Genomic DNA, 19,167 nt, shown 5'->3' on the forward strand with positions numbered 1-19,167 from the left:
TTGCAGACCTCAGAAGACATAGGCACTTAAAATACAGTAATCTGCTTTTTGTAACAAATAATAGATGGGGAAAGAAAGTACAATAAAATGTAATCTCTGAACACCTGAACTACCAGTTTTTGCTTAAAACTGATGCAACGTGTTCTTCAAATTGAATATGCTAATTAGGTTTCAGACTTTTACTTGCATTTACCCAAATCTGTAATGGAGGATACAGTATTTAGCTGAATACAAAAATATATCTCAGAGAGAATCCTAGGGGTCAAATCGTTCATGGACAGCAGATTCCTAATCATTGGCACAAGCTTTTGTTTTTGAACAAGGATTGCTCAGAAATACTGGCTCCCATGGCAACATGAAATGCCTGTAAAATGAAAATTTAAATACTGTATTCTTTTGTTTTTAAAATAAAAATGGATTTGTGGAGTTTAGGAGAGAAAGATATGATTGCTGACACATTATAAGCCTAGTTTACTTTTTTCGGTTTATTTGGGGTGTTGCTAGAACATGTGCGTTTCCCTTTCAGCATACATATACTGCAACGGTAGCATTAGATTTAGGAACAACTGAAGAGACATTTCTGATACTGTGGATACATCACATTCTTTATTTACTTTCCTGAAGCTGCTAATATTTGGAATCTATTCTCTGCTTTCTTCATTGTGTGCGTGTCTCCTTGACATTCTGCATGTCTGTCACAAGTAACTGTCTAAGTTTCAAGTAATTTTCCAATTAAGTCCAAGCTAGGGTCTTGATGTAACTCCTGTTGGTATACCTAGAGCAGTTTATTTAAACCAGTCACTAAATCCCTGAAACAATGTTCAATTATAAGCAGTACCTTATAATTATAACTAGTCCCTCTTGTCGAGATAAGCCATTTACAACAGCACATATCTCAAATTCTATCAAGATATCAAACCTTTGTGTTGAACCAGGCCCCCTGTGAATACAGCATACATACACCTGCCGTACAGGTACAGCATACATAGACCTGTCCGACAGGTACAGCATATATTCATACATCTGTCATACAGGTACAGCATACATACATACACCTGTCCTACAGGTACAGCATACATACATACATACATACATACATACATACATACATACATACATACATACATACAACTGTCCTACAGGTACAGCATACATACATACACCTTCAGTGGCGGAACTACCGGGGGAGCAGGGGGTGCGAGCGGGCCAGGGCCGGCACCCCCTCAGGGCCCCCCGGCAGCTAGCGCACCACTCAGTTCTGTACGGAGGGGGGCGGGGCCCGGCTGCACGTCCCGCGCCAGGGCCCGACCCCCTCTAGTTACGCCACTGTGCACCTGTCTTACAGGTACAGCATACATACATACACCTGTCCTACAGGTACAGCATACATACATACATACATACATACATACATACATACATACATACATACATACACCTGTCCTACAGATACAGCATACATACATACATACATACATACATACATACATACATACATACATACATACATACATACACCTGTCCTACAGGTACAGCATACATACATACACACTTGTCCTACAGGCTCACAAAATGTTTATCTAAAGGACAAGGACATTCTGGGATACCCTTGTTTTTATGTCATGGCTAGTGGTGGGTGAATCTGACCAGTTTTGCAGAAATTTGTGAAACGGTGATAAATTTGGCAAATGCATTGAAGTCTATGGGTGACAAATTTTTTTTGACACGTTTTTTTTTTTCACTTGGTGTCTATGAGCATCTTTTTCACAGCAAAACCTGGCAAAAAAATTCTCATGACTAGTCATGGCACATTGGAGTACACTATGAAAATAAAAATAATGGCGTACACTGTATTTTGTAGTTTGGTCACATAATAAGTATAACAAGGGTCTCCAAGTGACCAGAGGTATTAATGTAGTGCCTCAACTACAAGCTTACCAGCCTATGTTCTTAAAAGTGGCAGCTACTAGGCCCCAGGACTTGACAGATCCCATTGAAATAATAAAAAAAAACATACGGCAATGCCTTATGCTGGGTTTATCATGGGAGGAAAACATGGGTATTTTGGGGTCTACAAGGATTGGGGTTTGGGCTAAATTTAGTTACAGGTGTCGGTCATATTAAATATTTACATTCCTTCTAATTATGTATATTAAAGCCTAGTATTGATGGAAATCCCTTGTTTAAATTATAGACTGTATGAACACAAGCAGGACCCAAGTGTCTAGTTTAACCAAACGTCATGTTTGTAAAAGACTTTATTTGTGTACTAAAAGCCTAACAAAGTAAGATTATATGATTGTCTTTCACATTTTACGCAGACAATATCGTAACCATTAAATACAGTTGAGCTATGCTACAATGTTGGATCTGATCCTTCCCAGCAAAAAATAGTGAGGAATTATGTTCAAGTCTATGGCGCATTGTATAGAGCAATTATATCAAATACTTTTTGACATTGTTTTAGAAGACATTCTGATGTTCCTTACTGGAGGGCTAAAAGCAGTGGCTGCAGAACTCAAGCTCTTAGGAAATAAGGCTGACCGGATGCTTGACTAATGGGGTGGTCTTATACCCAAAATGCCTGAAAAACCTTATTCAGCAGCTCTTCAATTTGCATATTGACCAATCTGGTAACTAGGGCCCAAATTACCCTAGCAACCATGCATTGATTTGAATAAGAGACTGGAATATGAAGAGGAGAGGGCCTGAATAGAAGGATCAGTAATAAAAAGTAACGATAACAATACATTTGTAGCCTTACAGAGCATTTGTTTTTTAGACACAACATAATAAAAGTTACCTTAAAGGTGAACCACCCCTTTAATACATACATACAAATCTAACAGAGCTAATGGTGATTGTGATTAATCCAATTTCAGCTAAATTACAGGTTGTTAATTGTAGAGTGGGTTTTAGTGAAGTTATGCTGCATGTAGCCAATTGTGAGGATTAACTGAGCCTTTGCACTAATAACTATTTTAGTACTTAGACACCTATCCCTGATAATCACAGCTACTGCCTGTCTCCTACCCTGTTGCCAACTCTGTACTAATTGCAGCTGCACATTTTAAGCGCATAACTTGATTTGCTTACGTATGTTTTTTGTTTGGTTTTATTTCTCAGTATATAATTTTGCTTGTTATTTTGCTGCCCCGTAACCATTGCACGTTGCACCTCCATTTCTGTGCAGATTCCAGTTCAGCATCTGAAGATCCCTGCCCACCAGGTAAGTGCCTTCTCCATTCATGGCTTTATTTAAGCAGTACTATGGCTGCACTTTTATTATTGGGGACCTTTCTTTTTGCCACCAAAAGTTATGTCTCTGATGATTTATTCCTAAGTAGTAGTAGGTAAAATGATAATTTAGAGAAGTAAAAAGGATGTAAAATGAGAGCAATGATCATTAGTGTATTAAAGCACCATTGGCTCTTTTGCCCTACATTGCAGCTGATATATTTAGTAATTCCTCAGCTGAGTAACCTTATGTTCAGTGTTCTCATTGACTCCAGGGCAGACATATTTGCACAAAGAAACAGTGTTGAATACAAGGACTGCAGAAAGACTAAAATCTGCCAAAAGCACTTCTTCCTACTCTGTTTTTTCATTAATGACATCTGAATTGTTTTTTAATCTCTGCTTCTCTGTTGGGATACAGCAACTCCTACCTGCCTGTGATGAAGTGAAAAATTGTTGTTATTAATGTCATTATGTCGTTTGTCTAGTATACATTTTCATAACACTAACATTTAAAATTTCTTGCTAAACAAAGATGAAACCCAGGTTGTATCAGTGTGTGGGGGTGTTGAATGGATATATAAGATGTGCTTAATTCTGCAACAAATTAATAAGCTGTGTGAAGTTAGTTTACTGAATATACTGCTGTAATTTACTCTTTCCCTCCAATCCAGTTCTCTTATCTAAGACCGGAATCTTACTACTTCCGTGTAAATTAATACGATACCACCCGCCATCTGTCCCAGTGATTTCAGTATTGCTGGTGCAAGTGTTAAATCAGTAGTGTGTTTTAGATATAAGTACATATGTATATTTTTCCTCTCAAAATAAACTATAAATGGTTTAACAAATCACGTAATCAGTACAATTATTGTATTATGTATATTTTTGTATGGTCCCCTTGTTTAATTCTTCTTTCTTGTAAATGCAAAAATATCTGCATATATACAGTAATTGCAGTATCCAAAATACACAACATGTTGTGGTGAATGTTGAGTTTCAAAGAACCATAATATACTGGTTTTGTGATGTCAAACAATATTCTTGTCCATCAGGTGAATGGAGTGAAGCCCTTTACCCCTTGCTGAGCACACTTACAGACTGTGTAGCCATGATGAGTGACAAGGCAAAGAAAGCCATGGCGTTCCTGCTGATGCAGGACAGTGCTCCGACTATTGCCATGTATCTCAGCCTCCAGTACCGCAGAGATGTTGTCTTCTGCCAGTCTGTATGTACCAGCCATTTTCTTTGTAACCTTTTACCCAGTCAAAATTTCTACTCGGAGGGCAGCATGCGCAGAGAAGCTACATTTTAGAATGTATTAAGGTTGCAGCTGCAGAGTGTTGGGGAGAAAACACTTATCTGCAAATGAATTTCCTGACCTGAAACAATTGTTCACAGAAATGCAGCTCTTATGTGGATATTAGGGATGCACCAATTTCAGGATTCGGTTCAGGATTAGGCAAGGATTTGGCCTTTTTCAGCAGGAGTCGGATCTGGCCGAACTGAATCCTAATTTGGGTCATTGCTGCTTCTCCTGTTATTTGTCCATAAACACAATGATAGAATATAGTTATGTAATCATTTAAATTGCATATTGTAGAGCTTTATGAAATCCATTTGCTCTGTCTTTCCAGCTGACAGCGGTTATCTGTGGCTTTATTATCAAATTGAGAAACTGTCTTCATGATAATGGATTTCTGCGGCAGCTCTACACTATTGGCCTGCTGGCTCAGTTTGAGAGCCTCCTAAGCACATATGGTAAGTTCATCATTCTCAATGTGTCCATTTTGCTTCTGTAAATGCCTAGGTTGGGATTTTACCAGGCTGAACTGAACAAAAAGCGTATAGAAGCATGTACTAGGTGTATAGTGTGGGTTCCAGGAAAGCATTAAACACGATAAATACTCTTATGGATTTTTCTTTTTAAATAAATTGTGTATTTGCATGGTGTCTTTTAGTGGGAGGAGCTATTTTTCTTTCCCTTTCTTAAGCATTTTCAGGCATCTTCAAACCAACCATCTTGATATAAAAATTAAACGTTTTGTTGGTATCTGCAAAACAGAGGGGTTTAGACCCCCTTTGTTGCCCCTTTAGAAGCAGGCTTACAGAAGATTTAAACCATTATAATACTTTAAAAACTATATACAGTATGTACATTAAATTATTTTATTATAATACATACGAGTCACGAATAACCTGTGTTAAATACATAGAGAAAATTGTACCCCTGTTGGGAAATATAAGCATTTTAGAAGTCATGAAGGTTCTTGTTTATTTTATTTTGATAAACGGTGCTTAGTTATGGGTTGCAAGACGTATTAAGATTTGTGTATAATAAAAAATGAACATATCTCTGTATACCTGTTAACTGTATATAGGTTCAAGGCTGCATTTATATGGTCATGAAACACCTTGTGAATTGTAATAAACTTATAGTTTACAAATTGAAAGTTGGATCATTAAAAGCCCTTTTTAAATTTTGAAGTCTGGAACATGCTTTTCATGTAAAATGCTAAAGATCTTTATTTTGCTGGTTAGGAGAAGAATTGCCAATGCTGGAAGACATGAGTATAGGAATCATGGACTTGAGGAATGTAACATTCAAAGTAACTCAAGCTATATCCAGTGCCTCCTCGGATATGCTGCCTGTTATAACTGGAAACCGGTAAGTATAGATCACAGCTCTGTTTCTTTGTGCGTCTATAATAAGGTGCGCTGTCCCTGCATAAGGCAATATAACAAGGCTGTAATCTGATATAGCAGTTATTTTAGATACTTTGCATGATAAAGGGATTATTTTCTTTATGACTATTCTCCTTATGTATTTCACATCAGATTTGTGTTATACAAAAGAACTATAAGCTTTCTCACTGGGACTTGCCTTCTAATGATTCTTGGGATCCATGTACCGTAGAAAATATTTAATTTTCCAATGCACCATGTCAGACAGTGCATGGTACATTAACAGATGAGAAAGTAAAGAAGAGCCACTACTCCACTTAACTTTTTCAGACTACCAAAAAAGTACTGACATTACTAAAGCACCTTATACACGTGTAGCTATCAAAAAGGTTTTGTTATGAAGACCAAAGATGTGAATATTTAGTCACAGGGCATAGGTAATGTGCATATTTTCAGTTATAAGAACTGTAACAACCAAAAATGAAAGGTTTCTAATGAAATGACAGTATAATGTACTGGTGTGTTTGCTTCAGCAGCACTACTATAGTTTATATCAGGGGTGCCCATACTTTATTTTATTAATAGCATTGTTAGAATTCTGCTCCATGGAATACTTAAATATTATATTGATTTATGAGAGAATTTATTGTATCTTGCTAGATTTCAGAAACAACTATTTCTTATGTAACCTTAAAGGGGTTGTTCACCTTTAACCTAACTGTTAGTATGATGTAGAGAGTAATATTCTAAGACAATTTGCAATTGGTTGTCATTTTTTATTATTTGTAGTTTTTGAGTTATTTAGCTTTTTATTCAGCAGCTATACAGTTTGAAATGTTAGCAATCTGGTTGCTAGGGTCCAAATTACCCTAACAACCATGCATTGACTTGAATAAGAGACTGGAATATGAATAAGAGAGGGACTGACTAGAAGGACAATTATTAAAAAGTAGCACAAAAGTAGTGTACAATAAATATAATATAGTTGTAATATCCGTGGACGTCGTGTCCAAATCAATGACGCGGTTCGCAGATTCAATTTGGAACGCAAGCAACTATACATAGTTACCATTCACTGACACAACATATCTTAGCAACCGCTTTATACAATACAAAGTATTAACATTGCAATGTTTAAAACATTGTAACACTCTTGAATCTGCGAACAAAACAATAACAAATCATTTGTAGCCTTACAGAGCATTTGTATTTAGATGGAGTCAGTGACCCCCATTTGAAAGCTGGAAAGAGTCAGAAGAAGTATATAGAAAATATTCTCAGATGGAGGGCACTCTAGTGTACAATAAATATAATATAGTTAACTTATGGGTGCAATTAAGCCCAAAAAAAAGCCCCCATACAAGGCCAAACACAGAATTTGTATTAGCAAGAAGGGCCTGCACTCCAAATAAAAAGACCAAGTGGTATTTGAATAGTCATATATTTAAAAAGAAGTAAATCACATACATAGGTCAAGGCCAAAACATGTTAAAGGGAGCTACCCCTTTAACAGAATAAATATCTGAATAAAAAGCATGAAATAGGAGGATGATTTAGTCAAGCTGTTCATTGACAGTGTCTTAAGATCTACTGATCACCAGCTAAAGGTCTACTGGTAGATCCCAATCTACCTTTTGGGCACCCCTGGTTTATATAAACAAGCTGCTGTGTAGAAATAAGGGCAGCCATTCAAGCATAGGATACACATGCATAGATAACAGTTAAGCCGTGTAGAATCCCATTGTATACTACAAAGCTTATCTGTTATCTGCTGTATAACCTGTGCCTTTTCTCTTTTTTCCACTTTGAATGGCTGCCCCCATGGCTACACAGCAACTTGTTTATCTAGACTAATCAAAAACAAACACACCAGTATTACCAGTGCAGAACGACACTATATTATATTTTCATTACTTTAAATTAGGGATGTACAGAATCCACTATTTTGGATTCAGCCGAACCCCCGAATCCTTTGCAAAGGATTAAGCCGAATACCGAACCTAATCCGAATTTGCATACGCAAATTAGGGGTGGGAAGGGGAAAACATTATTTACTTCCTATTATTCAAATTATTTACTTGTGTAGAACAAATAGTCTTCTGCACATTCCATGCGCTTTTTATGGGTCATGTCATACAACAAAATTGTCTAGAAGAGAGTAGAACCATACTTTTTAGGCACCCAAAGTAGAATAGTCTAGGCATGTTTAGTCAGTTACTAGTGCAGAATGTTGAAGTTACAATTTTGTGTTTCTTTCTTCTTAAGTGATGGATTTAATGTCCGAATCCCATTGCCGAGTGCTTTATTTGATGCTCTTCCACGTGAGCTTCAGAGTGGCATGCTGCTAAGGGTTCAACCGGTCCTTTTCAATGTGGGAATCAATGAACAACAAACGCTGGCAGAAAAGTAGGTAGTCATTCTAAAAGACTGCTTTGAATGTCACTTCTGATTTAACCTTATTTATTATTAAAAAATCATGATTTAACCGGATTGGGGACAAACAGGATTTTTTTCAGGCTTTTTCCCGAAAAGCAAGTATTTTTTAAAAGTCTGAAATAGTCAGATTTTCATGCTAATAAATAATAAATCTTTTGAATAACATTTTTCGAGTTTTTGGCATTCGGCTTTTAATAAATAACCCCCTAGGTTAGGTAGTTGTGCTACTTTACTTAAAGTTTCACTTGAACTTATTAGAATGAATGTTGCAGTTCTATGTTGTGTCACCAAGTAGCTGTCACCTGTGTGTTTTTGCCGTTTTAGCACCAGTATCTCTTAATCTCTTTCTGACAAGTATGCTATTGTGGTTTGTACAGGTTTGGAGATACATCACTTCAGGAGTTAATAAATATGGAGAGCCTGATGCGGTTAAATTCCTATTATGAGCAGTTCAAAGAGGTTTTACCAGAAGATTGTAAGTATTTGGGGGAAATATAAGGTTGTATATGAAATGCAATTGTTTTTGTTGTTTTTTGGGGTTTTTTTAATATATTTTTTTTATATCCAGAAGTGACTGTTAAGGAATTGTACATACAGGTGTGGGACCTATTATCCATTATTCTCAGGAGCTGGGGTTTTCCAGTTAAGGGATCTTTCCATAATTTGGATCTTTATTCCTTAAGTCTACTAGAAAATAACGTAAACATTAAATAAACCCAGTAGGCCAGTTTTGCTTCCAACAGTGATTAATTATATCTTAGTTTGGGTCAAGTACAATGTACTGTTTTATTATTACAGAGAAAAAGGAAATCGTTTTTAATTAAAAGTTCGGATTATTTGGATAAAATGGCCTCCATAATTCAGAGCTTTCTGTCTAATGGGTTTCCGAATAACTGATCCCATACCTGTACTATATTTAAAATAAACTACCAGTAAGAAGGGGAAAGAAGATTTGGCTTCTAAGCTATATTACCATATGTATATTTTATGTGTACCAAGCACTACAATTATATAACATTACTATATACAAGATGACGGGTACATTCAAGATCAAGTGCTGTTAAATAACAAAATGAAGTCATTCTATGCCCCCTAGACTGGGTGGGTAACATATGGACATAAATAGGAATGTAATAAGTGCTGCAATTAGAAAACTATACCCCTCAAACAATGTAGGTCTCTATAAAAAGATATAGTATAAAACAGCTCATATGTAAAACCCTGCTTCAAGTAAATAAACCATTTTCATAATAATATACATTTTTAGTGCCAATGGGTAATCATAAATAGAGAATTGCCATTTTAAAAAATATGGGCCGCCATATGGGATTGTATGATTCACGGTGCACACAAACAAATCAAACAAACTATACTTGTTAGGTCACATGAGCCAATTAACAGATAGAGTTTTGTCTTTTTCTTGCACACTTCTTCCTGTTACAGTTAGAGCTGTAGTATTTCTGGTCAGGTGATCTCCGAGGCAGCACACAGACCATCATGAAACTGTTTGACTGCTCTATGTAAAACAGAAAAAAAAACTCTATGTGACTGCCATGCTTAAATTCAGTCATCTTTTTTGTATAGGTTACAGTATTACTGAAGGAAGCTGTGTGTGTATTAACTTACATTTTTTTCTTTTGTAGTTCTTCCTAGGTCACGTAGTCAAACATGCCTCCCAGAACTACTTAGGTTCCTTGGTCAAAATGTTCATGCACGAAAAAACAAAAATGTGGACATCTTGTGGCAAGCTGCAGAGGTATTGTGTGACTTATTTAAATTATGGAATAGGAAATGTTCTGATACATCATATATTTCATTATACCCCTAAAGATGGCTGTTCATGAATCCATATATTTGGCAAGATTGGTCAGTATTAGTTTTACTGTATGACATGTGAGTTTAAAGGCAGCCATACATGGGACAACCAGGTACCCTCTCCGCCTAATTGGGTATCTGTTGGACTTTTGTGGGGCATCGAACACATACCAATAATCACACAACATTTTGTTTTGTGTAATACTGTGTATCACCATCTTTAGAGGCTATGTGGAACAGAGTCCTTATTATGTGATTTTTTTACCATGATCTAGTCTGCTGGGGTTGCAGTTCCCTGCAGCGTATTTGTTTGCCCTCTGGGGTCCCTTTATATTATTGTTACTTTATCTTTCAAACATGTTTATAGAAGGTGAATTTGCCAAGGTCATGATGACCTATTTCTCTGTCATCATAGGGGGACACAGGGACGATGGGGTTAAGCTCCACCCTCCAGGAGGCAGGACACTTACTAATAAATTTGTGGGCGTGCCTAACCGGCTTAACCCCCACACTCCAGCTTATCCAATCAGTTTTTTAAGTGTCCTGTTACCAGGAGGATGGACGTCCAGCGATGTTAGTCAAGGATGACTATTCTCTTTCTGTGGTCTTACTCTGGGCAGCGCATGTTTGTCCTTAGTACAGTCCCAGTATTTCTCCGCCCACCGGGGTCATTTCTAGCCGTTATAGGCTATAACGACCACCCAGACGTATCCCTGCTAAGTTTGGAGATGGCAGATGGTCTGGCCGGGATGGGCACGAGGTGAGTACCTGCCTTGGGCATAACAACTCACCTCACAGGTATGGCTTGGCAGCCTCCCCCCTAGCAGGGTAGCCCTCCCCCCGTTCCCCCCCTTATCCTTACTGTTTTTGTAAGAGGTGCAGGGCGTGCTCCTGTACTGGCCGGTTCTTTCCCTCCATGCTGTGTCTGGGCGCTCGCTGCGCCTTCTGTCTAAGTGAGGAGACGGCTGAGGGGGGAGAGGGCCGGATCACGCTGCGCTGGAACGCATGCGGCGTATGCGTTCCGGCGGCCATCTTGCGCACGTTGTGCGCATGCGCGCATGCGTTCCAGCGGCCATTTTGCGCACTTGTGCGCATGCGCGTATGCGTTCCAGCGGCCATCTTGCGCATAGTGCTTCTGCTGCGCACCGGATGGTCCATTTCTCCGCTCCTGCAAGTACTAGAGAGTTGTAAGCGGTTGCTGACTGCCCCACACACTCCTACTTACCCAATCTCCATGGCAGAAGGTAGGTCAGAGGGGTTATTTACCAGGGCAGGGGGGAAGGCTGCCAAAACAGCGCAGATTAAATTTTTTGCCTGTGCCAATTGCAATGTTAAGCTGCCTCGAGGGCAGGGGGAGCCGCTCTGTAAGTCCTGTTTAGTGGGGCAGAGTACAGCGCTCATTTCAGAAGATGTTTCAAGTCCACCAGCGGCTCAGCCAGAGAATCCTTCAAGGGAGAGTATTTCTCAAGGTCAGGGGCTCAGCTCAGATGCTGATGTGCCAGCACCATTGTGGGCCATTCATTTAACACAGTCCCTTGCTTCCTTGCAGGGTCTTCCCTCTATTGCTGACAATTTAGGAAGAATGTTAGCCAGACTTGATCAAAAGACTAGCTCTAAGCGAAAGCGGTCTGAAGAAACTAAAGTGCCTACTACGTCTGTTCATTGTTTGTCTGACGAATCTGCAGCTGAGCAGGCATCCTCACAATCTGAGGGAGAATTACTTCCTTCTGAAGTTTCGTCTGGGGAGGAGGAAGAAACTGTGGAGGATCACAGAGATCATGATAGTCAGCATGATGTGGAGGGTATTATTAAGGGTGTTATGGATGTGTTGAATATATCACAAACGCCCAAATCCCAGGATGATTTAGGTTTATTCAAGAGGAAGCAAAAATCCGAAGTTTGTTTTCCTTCTCATGAGCATCTTCTTCACATAATACAAGAAGAGTGGAGTGTTCCAGAAAGAAAGTTTCAGACGACTAGGAAATTTTCTAAGTCTTATCCTTTTTCGAAAGATCTGATAGAAAAGTGGACTAATCCCCCAGCAGTTGATGCACCTGTATCAAGATTGGCCAAGTCCACTACATTGCCAGTCACAGATGCGGCATCCTTCAAAGACCCATCTGACCGAAGATTGGAAGGTTTTCTTAGGTCAATTTATTCTTCGTCTGGGTCAGCTCTTCGCCCATGCCTGGCTTCGGCTTGGGTGGCCAGAGCAATACAAGCGTGGTCCGAATCACTTGTCAAGGACATCCAGAATGCAGTTTCCAGATCCGATCTGTTATCATCAGCCAATGCGATAGCAGAGGCATCGGCTTATTTGTGCGACACCGCACTAGACACAGTTCAAGTCACGGCACGTACTTCCGCTCTTTCTGTTGCAGCACGTAGAACATTGTGGCTGAAAAATTGGTCAGCAGATCTGAGTTCTAAGAAGTCTTTGACATCTCTTCCATTCAAGGGACAGCGCCTGTTTGGTGAAGAGCTCGAAAAAATTATTTCGCAGGCGACGGGAGGAAAAAGCACTTTTCTTCCACAGGCCAAAAGTAAAATAACTACTTCCACCAGACGGGGAAGGTTTTTTCGTGGCTCAAGTAGACGATATACACGAAGAAACAATTCACCACAGCGGTCACACTTTCGAGCCAAAACAAACGACAAAAGTCGCATGCATTGGAAGACCAATCGACCGGTTACCAAGCCCGCAGCAGATAAGTCTTCTTCAGCCTGACGGGGTACCCCTTCCGGAGTCGGGGGAACGTATTGGGGGCAAATTACTCCAATTCCGGGAGGTGTGGATCAACCATGCGTCAGACATGTGGGTGAACGAAATTATTTCCGAAGGTTACCACATAGATTTCTCAACCATTCCTGGCAAAAGATTCATCATGTCCAGAGTTCCTGCAGATCCAGACAAAGCTGCTGCATTTCTAAATTGCATCACAAATTTAGAACAAACTGGAGTGATTGTTCCAGTGCCACATTCAGAGAGATTTTCCGGATTCTATTCCAACATTTTCATTGTGCCAAAGAAAAACGGTTCCTTCAGGCCGGTACTAGATCTCAAACAGCTGAACAAGTTCGTCAGATCAGTACGATTCAAAATGGAGACTCTGAGATCAGTGATAAGAGGGATGGAGAAAAATCAACTGCTGATGTCTATCGATATCAGAGATGCGTACCTCCATGTACCAATCTGGCCGCCGCATCACTCCTTCCTTCGATTCGCATTCAGGAACCAACACTACCAGTTTGTGGCTCTGCCATTCGGACTCTCTTCAGCCCCCAGAGTGTTCACAAAACTAATGGCAGTATCGGCGGCGGCGTTACGTCTGCAAGGGATTTCAGTCACTCCTTATCTGGACGATCTGCTTCTGAAAGCCAGATCAGAGGAAAAAGCAGAGGAAGATCGGAGCAAGGCAATCAGTCTTCTGCAGAATTTTGGCTGGACCATAAATTGGTCGAAGTCCAATTTGCGACCCAGTCATCACATGACATTCCTGGGTCTCGAGTTCAATACCATTACACAAATGGTGCATCTTCCGTTGGACAAGCAAATGAAGGTCATGAAGCAAGTCCGTCTACTCCTCCGAGATCAGAGTCCAACTGTTCATCTAGGAATGAGAGTACTGGGACTCATGGTTGCTACCATAGAAGCCGTTCCATTTGCACAGATTCACTTACGACCATTGCAAGCGAACATTCTAACGTCATGGAGAGGGGGAGCTCTAACTCGCAAGCTCAATCTATCTCAGTCGACAAGAGTAGCCATCCAGTGGTGGCTGCGACCGACCAATCTCTCCAAGGGTCAATCCTGGGCGACGCAAGATTGGAAGATAATTTCCACAGATGCCAGTCTGAGGGGTTGGGGAGCAACCTGGGACAACTTGTCTGCCCAAGGTCAATGGTCTCCAAGGGAGTCCAAACTTCCAATCAACATCTTAGAGCTAAGGGCAATAAGACTAGCTCTGGCCGAATGGACAGAGTTATTACAGGCAAGTCCGGTTCGATTACAGAGCGACAATGCTACCGCAGTGGCGTACATAAATCGCCAGGGAGGTACTCGCAGCAAAGCGGCGCTGTTGGAAGCTCAACAAATTCTCAGTTGGGCAGAAACCAACGAAGTACAGCTGTCCGCGATCCACATCCCAGGAGTTCTAAACACCAAAGCAGATTACCTCAGCAGAATTCGTCTAGATCCGGGAGAATGGGAACTTCACCCAGAAGTGTTTGCAAAACTAGTACTCCATTGGGGACAACCACAGGTCGATCTAATGGCGTCAAGAAGCAACACAAAGGTCCCTCGATTCTTTGCTCGTTACCGAGAGAGACTGGCAGCAGGGGTCGATGCCATGACGCAGAAATGGCAGTTCAATCTAGCGTACATATTCCCTCCGCTACCCATGCTTCCACGAGTCCTCAAGAAGATCAGACAGTCAGACATCACGGTAATTGTGGTGGCTCCTTACTGGCCTCGGAGGACTTGGTTTTACGACCTTCAGGAAATGTCAATAGCACAACCGATACGTCTCGAGAACAGGCCGGACCTTCTGTTCCAAGGGCCCGTTGCACATCACAACCCAGGGTTGTTCGCTTTGACGGGATGGCTGTTGAGGCAGACATCTGGCGAAAACAAGGGTTAACAGAAGAAGTTATTGCCACATTACTGAGAGCTCGTAAGTCTTCATCTTCAAAATCATACTACAGAGTCTGGCAATCATATCGGAGTTGGTGCGAGGAGTTCAATCTATCCTTTCACAAGCTTAGCATTCCGAGAGTTCTGTCTTTCCTGCAGCGCGGGCTCAGGCGAGGTCTAAAACTCAGCTCTCTGAAAGTACAAGTTTCAGCTCTGTCAATTCTATTCCAGTCCAAACTAGCCTTGAATGATACAGTACGCACTTTTCTACAAGGAGTGGCACATATAGTTCCTCCATATCAGCCTCCAGTTCCAGCATGGGATTTGAATGTTGTTCTTGAAGCCCTTCTGGATCCACCATTCGAACCGATGGGATCTATTTCAGATACTTGGCTTACCTGGAAGGTAGTGTTCTTAATGGCAATTACATCCACTAGAAGAGTGTCAGAACTGAGTGCACTATCGGCAGATCCATCTTTTCTAGTGTTCCACAAGGATAAGGCAGTCCTACGCACAGTTCCGTCTTTCCTTCCTAAGGTGGTCTCGTCATTTCACATTAACCAAGACATTGTTGTTCCCTCTCTCTGTCCGGAACCAAAGAATGATAAGGAACGTCGATTACACAACTTAGATGTAGTTAGAGCCTTACGATGGTATATTGAAAAGTCAAGGTCTTTTCGACGGTCTCAAACTCTCTTCGTATTACCATCAGGGCCCAGGAAGGGTCATCCTGCATCTAAAGCTACCATTTCTAGATGGATCAAGGAGACCATCAGACAGGCATACATGGCCAAAGGGAAGATTCCACCGGAGGGAATTCGAGCTCATTCTACAAGAGCAATCGGAGCTTCCTGGGCTTGGCGTAATTCAGCCTCATTGGACCAGATTTGCAGGGCGGCTACCTGGTCCTCTGTACATACTTTTTCAAAATTCTATAAAGTTGATATTTTTTCTTCAGCTGAAGCATCTTTTGGGCGCAAGGTGCTGCATTCTGTGCTGAAGTAATGGTTAATTCGTTTTCCCGCCCTGCTGTTTTGGGGGCTGCTTTGTTAAGTCCCCATCGTCCCTGTGTCCCCCTATGATGACAGAGAAAACAGGATTTTTTATACTTACCGTTAAATCTGTTTCTCTGTGATCAATAGGGGGACACAGGGCGGCCCGCCCTAAAACTTTTGTTTATTGACCATTTGGTCATGTCGGGATAATTCCCTGATTTACCTTCTACGTGGGTTATTATTATTTTGATTAGTACGTAATCCTGTTACAGCATTTTTTGTGACAAACTGATTGGATAAGCTGGAGTGTGGGGGTTAAGCCGGTTAGGCACGCCCACAAATTTATTAGTAAGTGTCCTGCCTCCTGGAGGGTGGAGCTTAACCCCATCGTCCCTGTGTCCCCCTATTGATCACAGAGAAACAGATTTAACGGTAAGTATAAAAAATCCTGTTTTTACGACATTTTAATTAGGAAACTAGAGACATTTCCTAGTTATTGCACCTGCTTTAATATACCGCCTTTTTAGATATGTCGACGGCTGAATGGTGTGCGCTTCACAAGCTGTAAGAGCGCCAAGGACCGTACAGCTATGTCAGTGACACTGGAGCAGTGCCTGATCCTGCAGCATGAACATGGAATGGCCCCCCAGGTTTTCACACAAGCACTAGAGTGCATGCGAAGGTAAGAACTGTATTGCTTGCTGCTCATTCCTCTACCCTTATGTTCAGGAACTATGTGAACTACAGATGTGTTTTCATACACTTTTGGGATGAAAAGAAGGTTTTTACTGTTTTCAGAACTGTTTTAAAGTTAATATTTATGGGTTTTTTAGGTGCCTCTAAAAAACGTCTTCTGGCACCTGGCTTCTGCTTACATATTATACTGATATGGCCTGTGTAGGTTTCTGATTTAGTCAGTGACTGCTCACAGGTAGAATTAGCATTGTGACTTTTTTTTATAACTGGGAACACATCTGCAGGTTAAACTGGTTCTAGAGCTTTACACTACTTTAACCCCTAAGCTCTTTCATCTTCCCTTAAATCAGGCAACCCCTGCTATATGATTGTTTGCCACAAAATCCCATTAGCCTGCTCCATCACACTCTTATTTTGCCATCCTCACATCTATGTTATGTGTCAAGCAGCAGCAAAAGTGTTACTGTGGAATAAAAAAAAACGATAGGGAATTTGCTTCCCAATCATTTGCCAAAAAAGGACGAGAGACCTGTCTGAACCTATACCATGCGTGTACTCACTCCACCCTTATTTTTCATCTTTAATCCTCCGTCATCGTTATTAAGGGGGAATATAGTAAATGGCATATGAGCAAAAGTCTGGAAGAAAAACTTTTTGCTTTAACTTTTGCCCTGCCTGTTGCTCGTGTAAGATGAAAACAAGAAAAATGGCAGATTCCTATAACTATATTCCCTGCTAACAATATCTCCCTGTCCTACAGCTGTAACCTCTCTTATCCTTTTAACCTGTCTGTGTTAATTTGACCCTTTCCTTAGTTTACCAATCACCATAGTCACAAACTTGAGTGGGCTGGGTATGTGCTGATAACTGAGGTGGGTGTTTCATGGGAGTATTAAGTATTGATATATTATTATTAAAAATATTTAAGATATTGACCGCAAATATCATAATTCTATTATAATACTCAAAAGCCATGAATATCTTGTAAATTATATCCGTATAAATGGTGACTAGTGATGTCATCAGTTGTAAACGGTGAGTAGTGGTGTCATTTTTGTCACATGACTCACTAAAACGTGTGTATTATAATAAATAATGTACCCCTTGTTGGAAAATGTGAGGATATTAGAAGTAACCTCAGAGTTCGATGACCTTCGGCCTTGTGTTTTTATATGGTCATGGAACTCCTCGAGGACTTATAATATCCTTATATTTTACAATACGGGGTACTTTATTCACTGTATAATTCCAGAGACTGTGAACATGTTGCTTTTCAGCTGGTGATAACTCACATCATTGTAAGTTTTCCAGACCTATTTAAACAGACAAATGTTAGCTGTGCAATGTGAGATCCACAGCTTTGTCAGGCATTCAAGGCTAAACCAGTGGTGTAACTAGATATTACAGGGCCCCACAGCAAATTATTTTTCAGGCCCCCAAAATGTCTAGAAGTTGACTTGTTTTACCAATATTTATTGAAATTGTAGATGAGTTAGGGCCTCATGGGGCCCCTATACCTCCTGGTCCCCCCTGCAGCCACAGGGTCTGCTTCCTCTCTAGTTAAAGGGGTTGTTCACCTTCAAACAATTAGTTGTTTTCGGACCACCAGAAATAACGACTTTTTCCAATGACTTTTTATTTTCTATGTGCGACCGTTTTTCTAATATTGAAGTGTAAAGTGTTATTTTTCATCTTCTGTAGCAGCCCTGGGAAGCGGGGGTCGCCGACCCTGTAAACTGTTATAAATGAATACATTTAGTTGATACATTTCTTATCTTTGTCCCTGCTGAGCAGAATCTCTGGGTTTCATTACAGGCAGCTGTTAGAATTGATACAATAGTTGCTAATACTCCAAAGATGCTGCTGAGAAATGTGTCAACTAAATGTTGCAAAATTGTAATAGTCTGCACCTGAATTACTGATGAGACTCAAACACAGGGACATTCAACTTTAAACTTAGATTTTGGAAAAACAATAAAAAATAAATAATGGAAAGTAATTGAAAAAAGTCTTTATTTTTGGGGAACAGTTTAAAAACAACTGAATCGAAAAAAAGTGTTTGGAAGGTAAACAACCCTTTTAAGCCCCTGGGCTGAATATTTTTAAACTATAAATGTGTAACACTAATCTGACTAGGCAGACCAAAAAGGGGTTAATGTCCAGCTAGTTGTTTAAGCATGGGTTACATGCGACTCAAAACACTTCAGGCTAGGGCCTCCACTACATGGAAGATTTCCCAGGTGGAGTATTATAACTACAACTCTCACACTGCTACACCAAATATAAATAATGAGCACCAGAAGATTTTTATGATGAACCAAACGAATAACTGTTTATTTGTACAAGACAAATGAGCCCAGGATTTACTTACAGAGGTACAAGGCATACACAATGCCACACAGCAGGCTGAAACAGTTTACATGACACAGCAGAGAATAGTGAGTCCCATCAGGCAAGGTAGTCAAGTATTACATCCATTCCTTCTGCAATATACCTCAGAGTGGTCCGGCTCCCACCCAGTAGAGGTGGTCATGGAGAACACCTAATCCTGACACCCTATGGGTCCCTACAAATGTTAAATAGATGATTATCCCTCTCCCTAAAGGTTTTCTAAGGGGCCTGTCCAGTGTCGGACTGGGACACTAGGGGCCCACCCAAAAACCTTACACC

The 19,167-nt window shown here is 40.4% G+C and overlaps 1 protein-coding gene across 9 annotated transcripts in view; it reads left to right on the forward strand.

The window, feature by feature from the left end:
• The window catches only part of inpp4a.S (inositol polyphosphate-4-phosphatase type I A S homeolog), a 79,627-nt gene that overhangs the window by 51,703 nt on the left and 8,757 nt on the right, over positions 1-19,167 (forward strand). For 8 of the 9 annotated variants that reach the window (XM_018249803.2, XM_041584223.1, XM_018249804.2 and 5 more), the window contains 8 exons: positions 3,194-3,229; positions 4,293-4,465; positions 4,875-4,998; positions 5,779-5,905; positions 8,188-8,328; positions 8,736-8,833; positions 10,002-10,114; positions 16,329-16,483. In XM_018249803.2, coding sequence (XP_018105292.1) covers positions 3,194-3,229; positions 4,293-4,465; positions 4,875-4,998; positions 5,779-5,905; positions 8,188-8,328; positions 8,736-8,833; positions 10,002-10,114; positions 16,329-16,483 — 967 coding nt within the window. The remainder of the gene's footprint in view (positions 1-3,193; positions 3,230-4,292; positions 4,466-4,874; positions 4,999-5,778; positions 5,906-8,187; positions 8,329-8,735; positions 8,834-10,001; positions 10,115-16,328; positions 16,484-19,167) is intronic. The other variant, XM_041584225.1, reaches the window with a different exon arrangement.

Source organism: Xenopus laevis, chromosome 2S (genome assembly GCF_017654675.1).
Source record: "Xenopus laevis strain J_2021 chromosome 2S, Xenopus_laevis_v10.1, whole genome shotgun sequence".
NCBI classification, from domain to species: Eukaryota; Metazoa; Chordata; class Amphibia; order Anura; family Pipidae; genus Xenopus; species Xenopus laevis.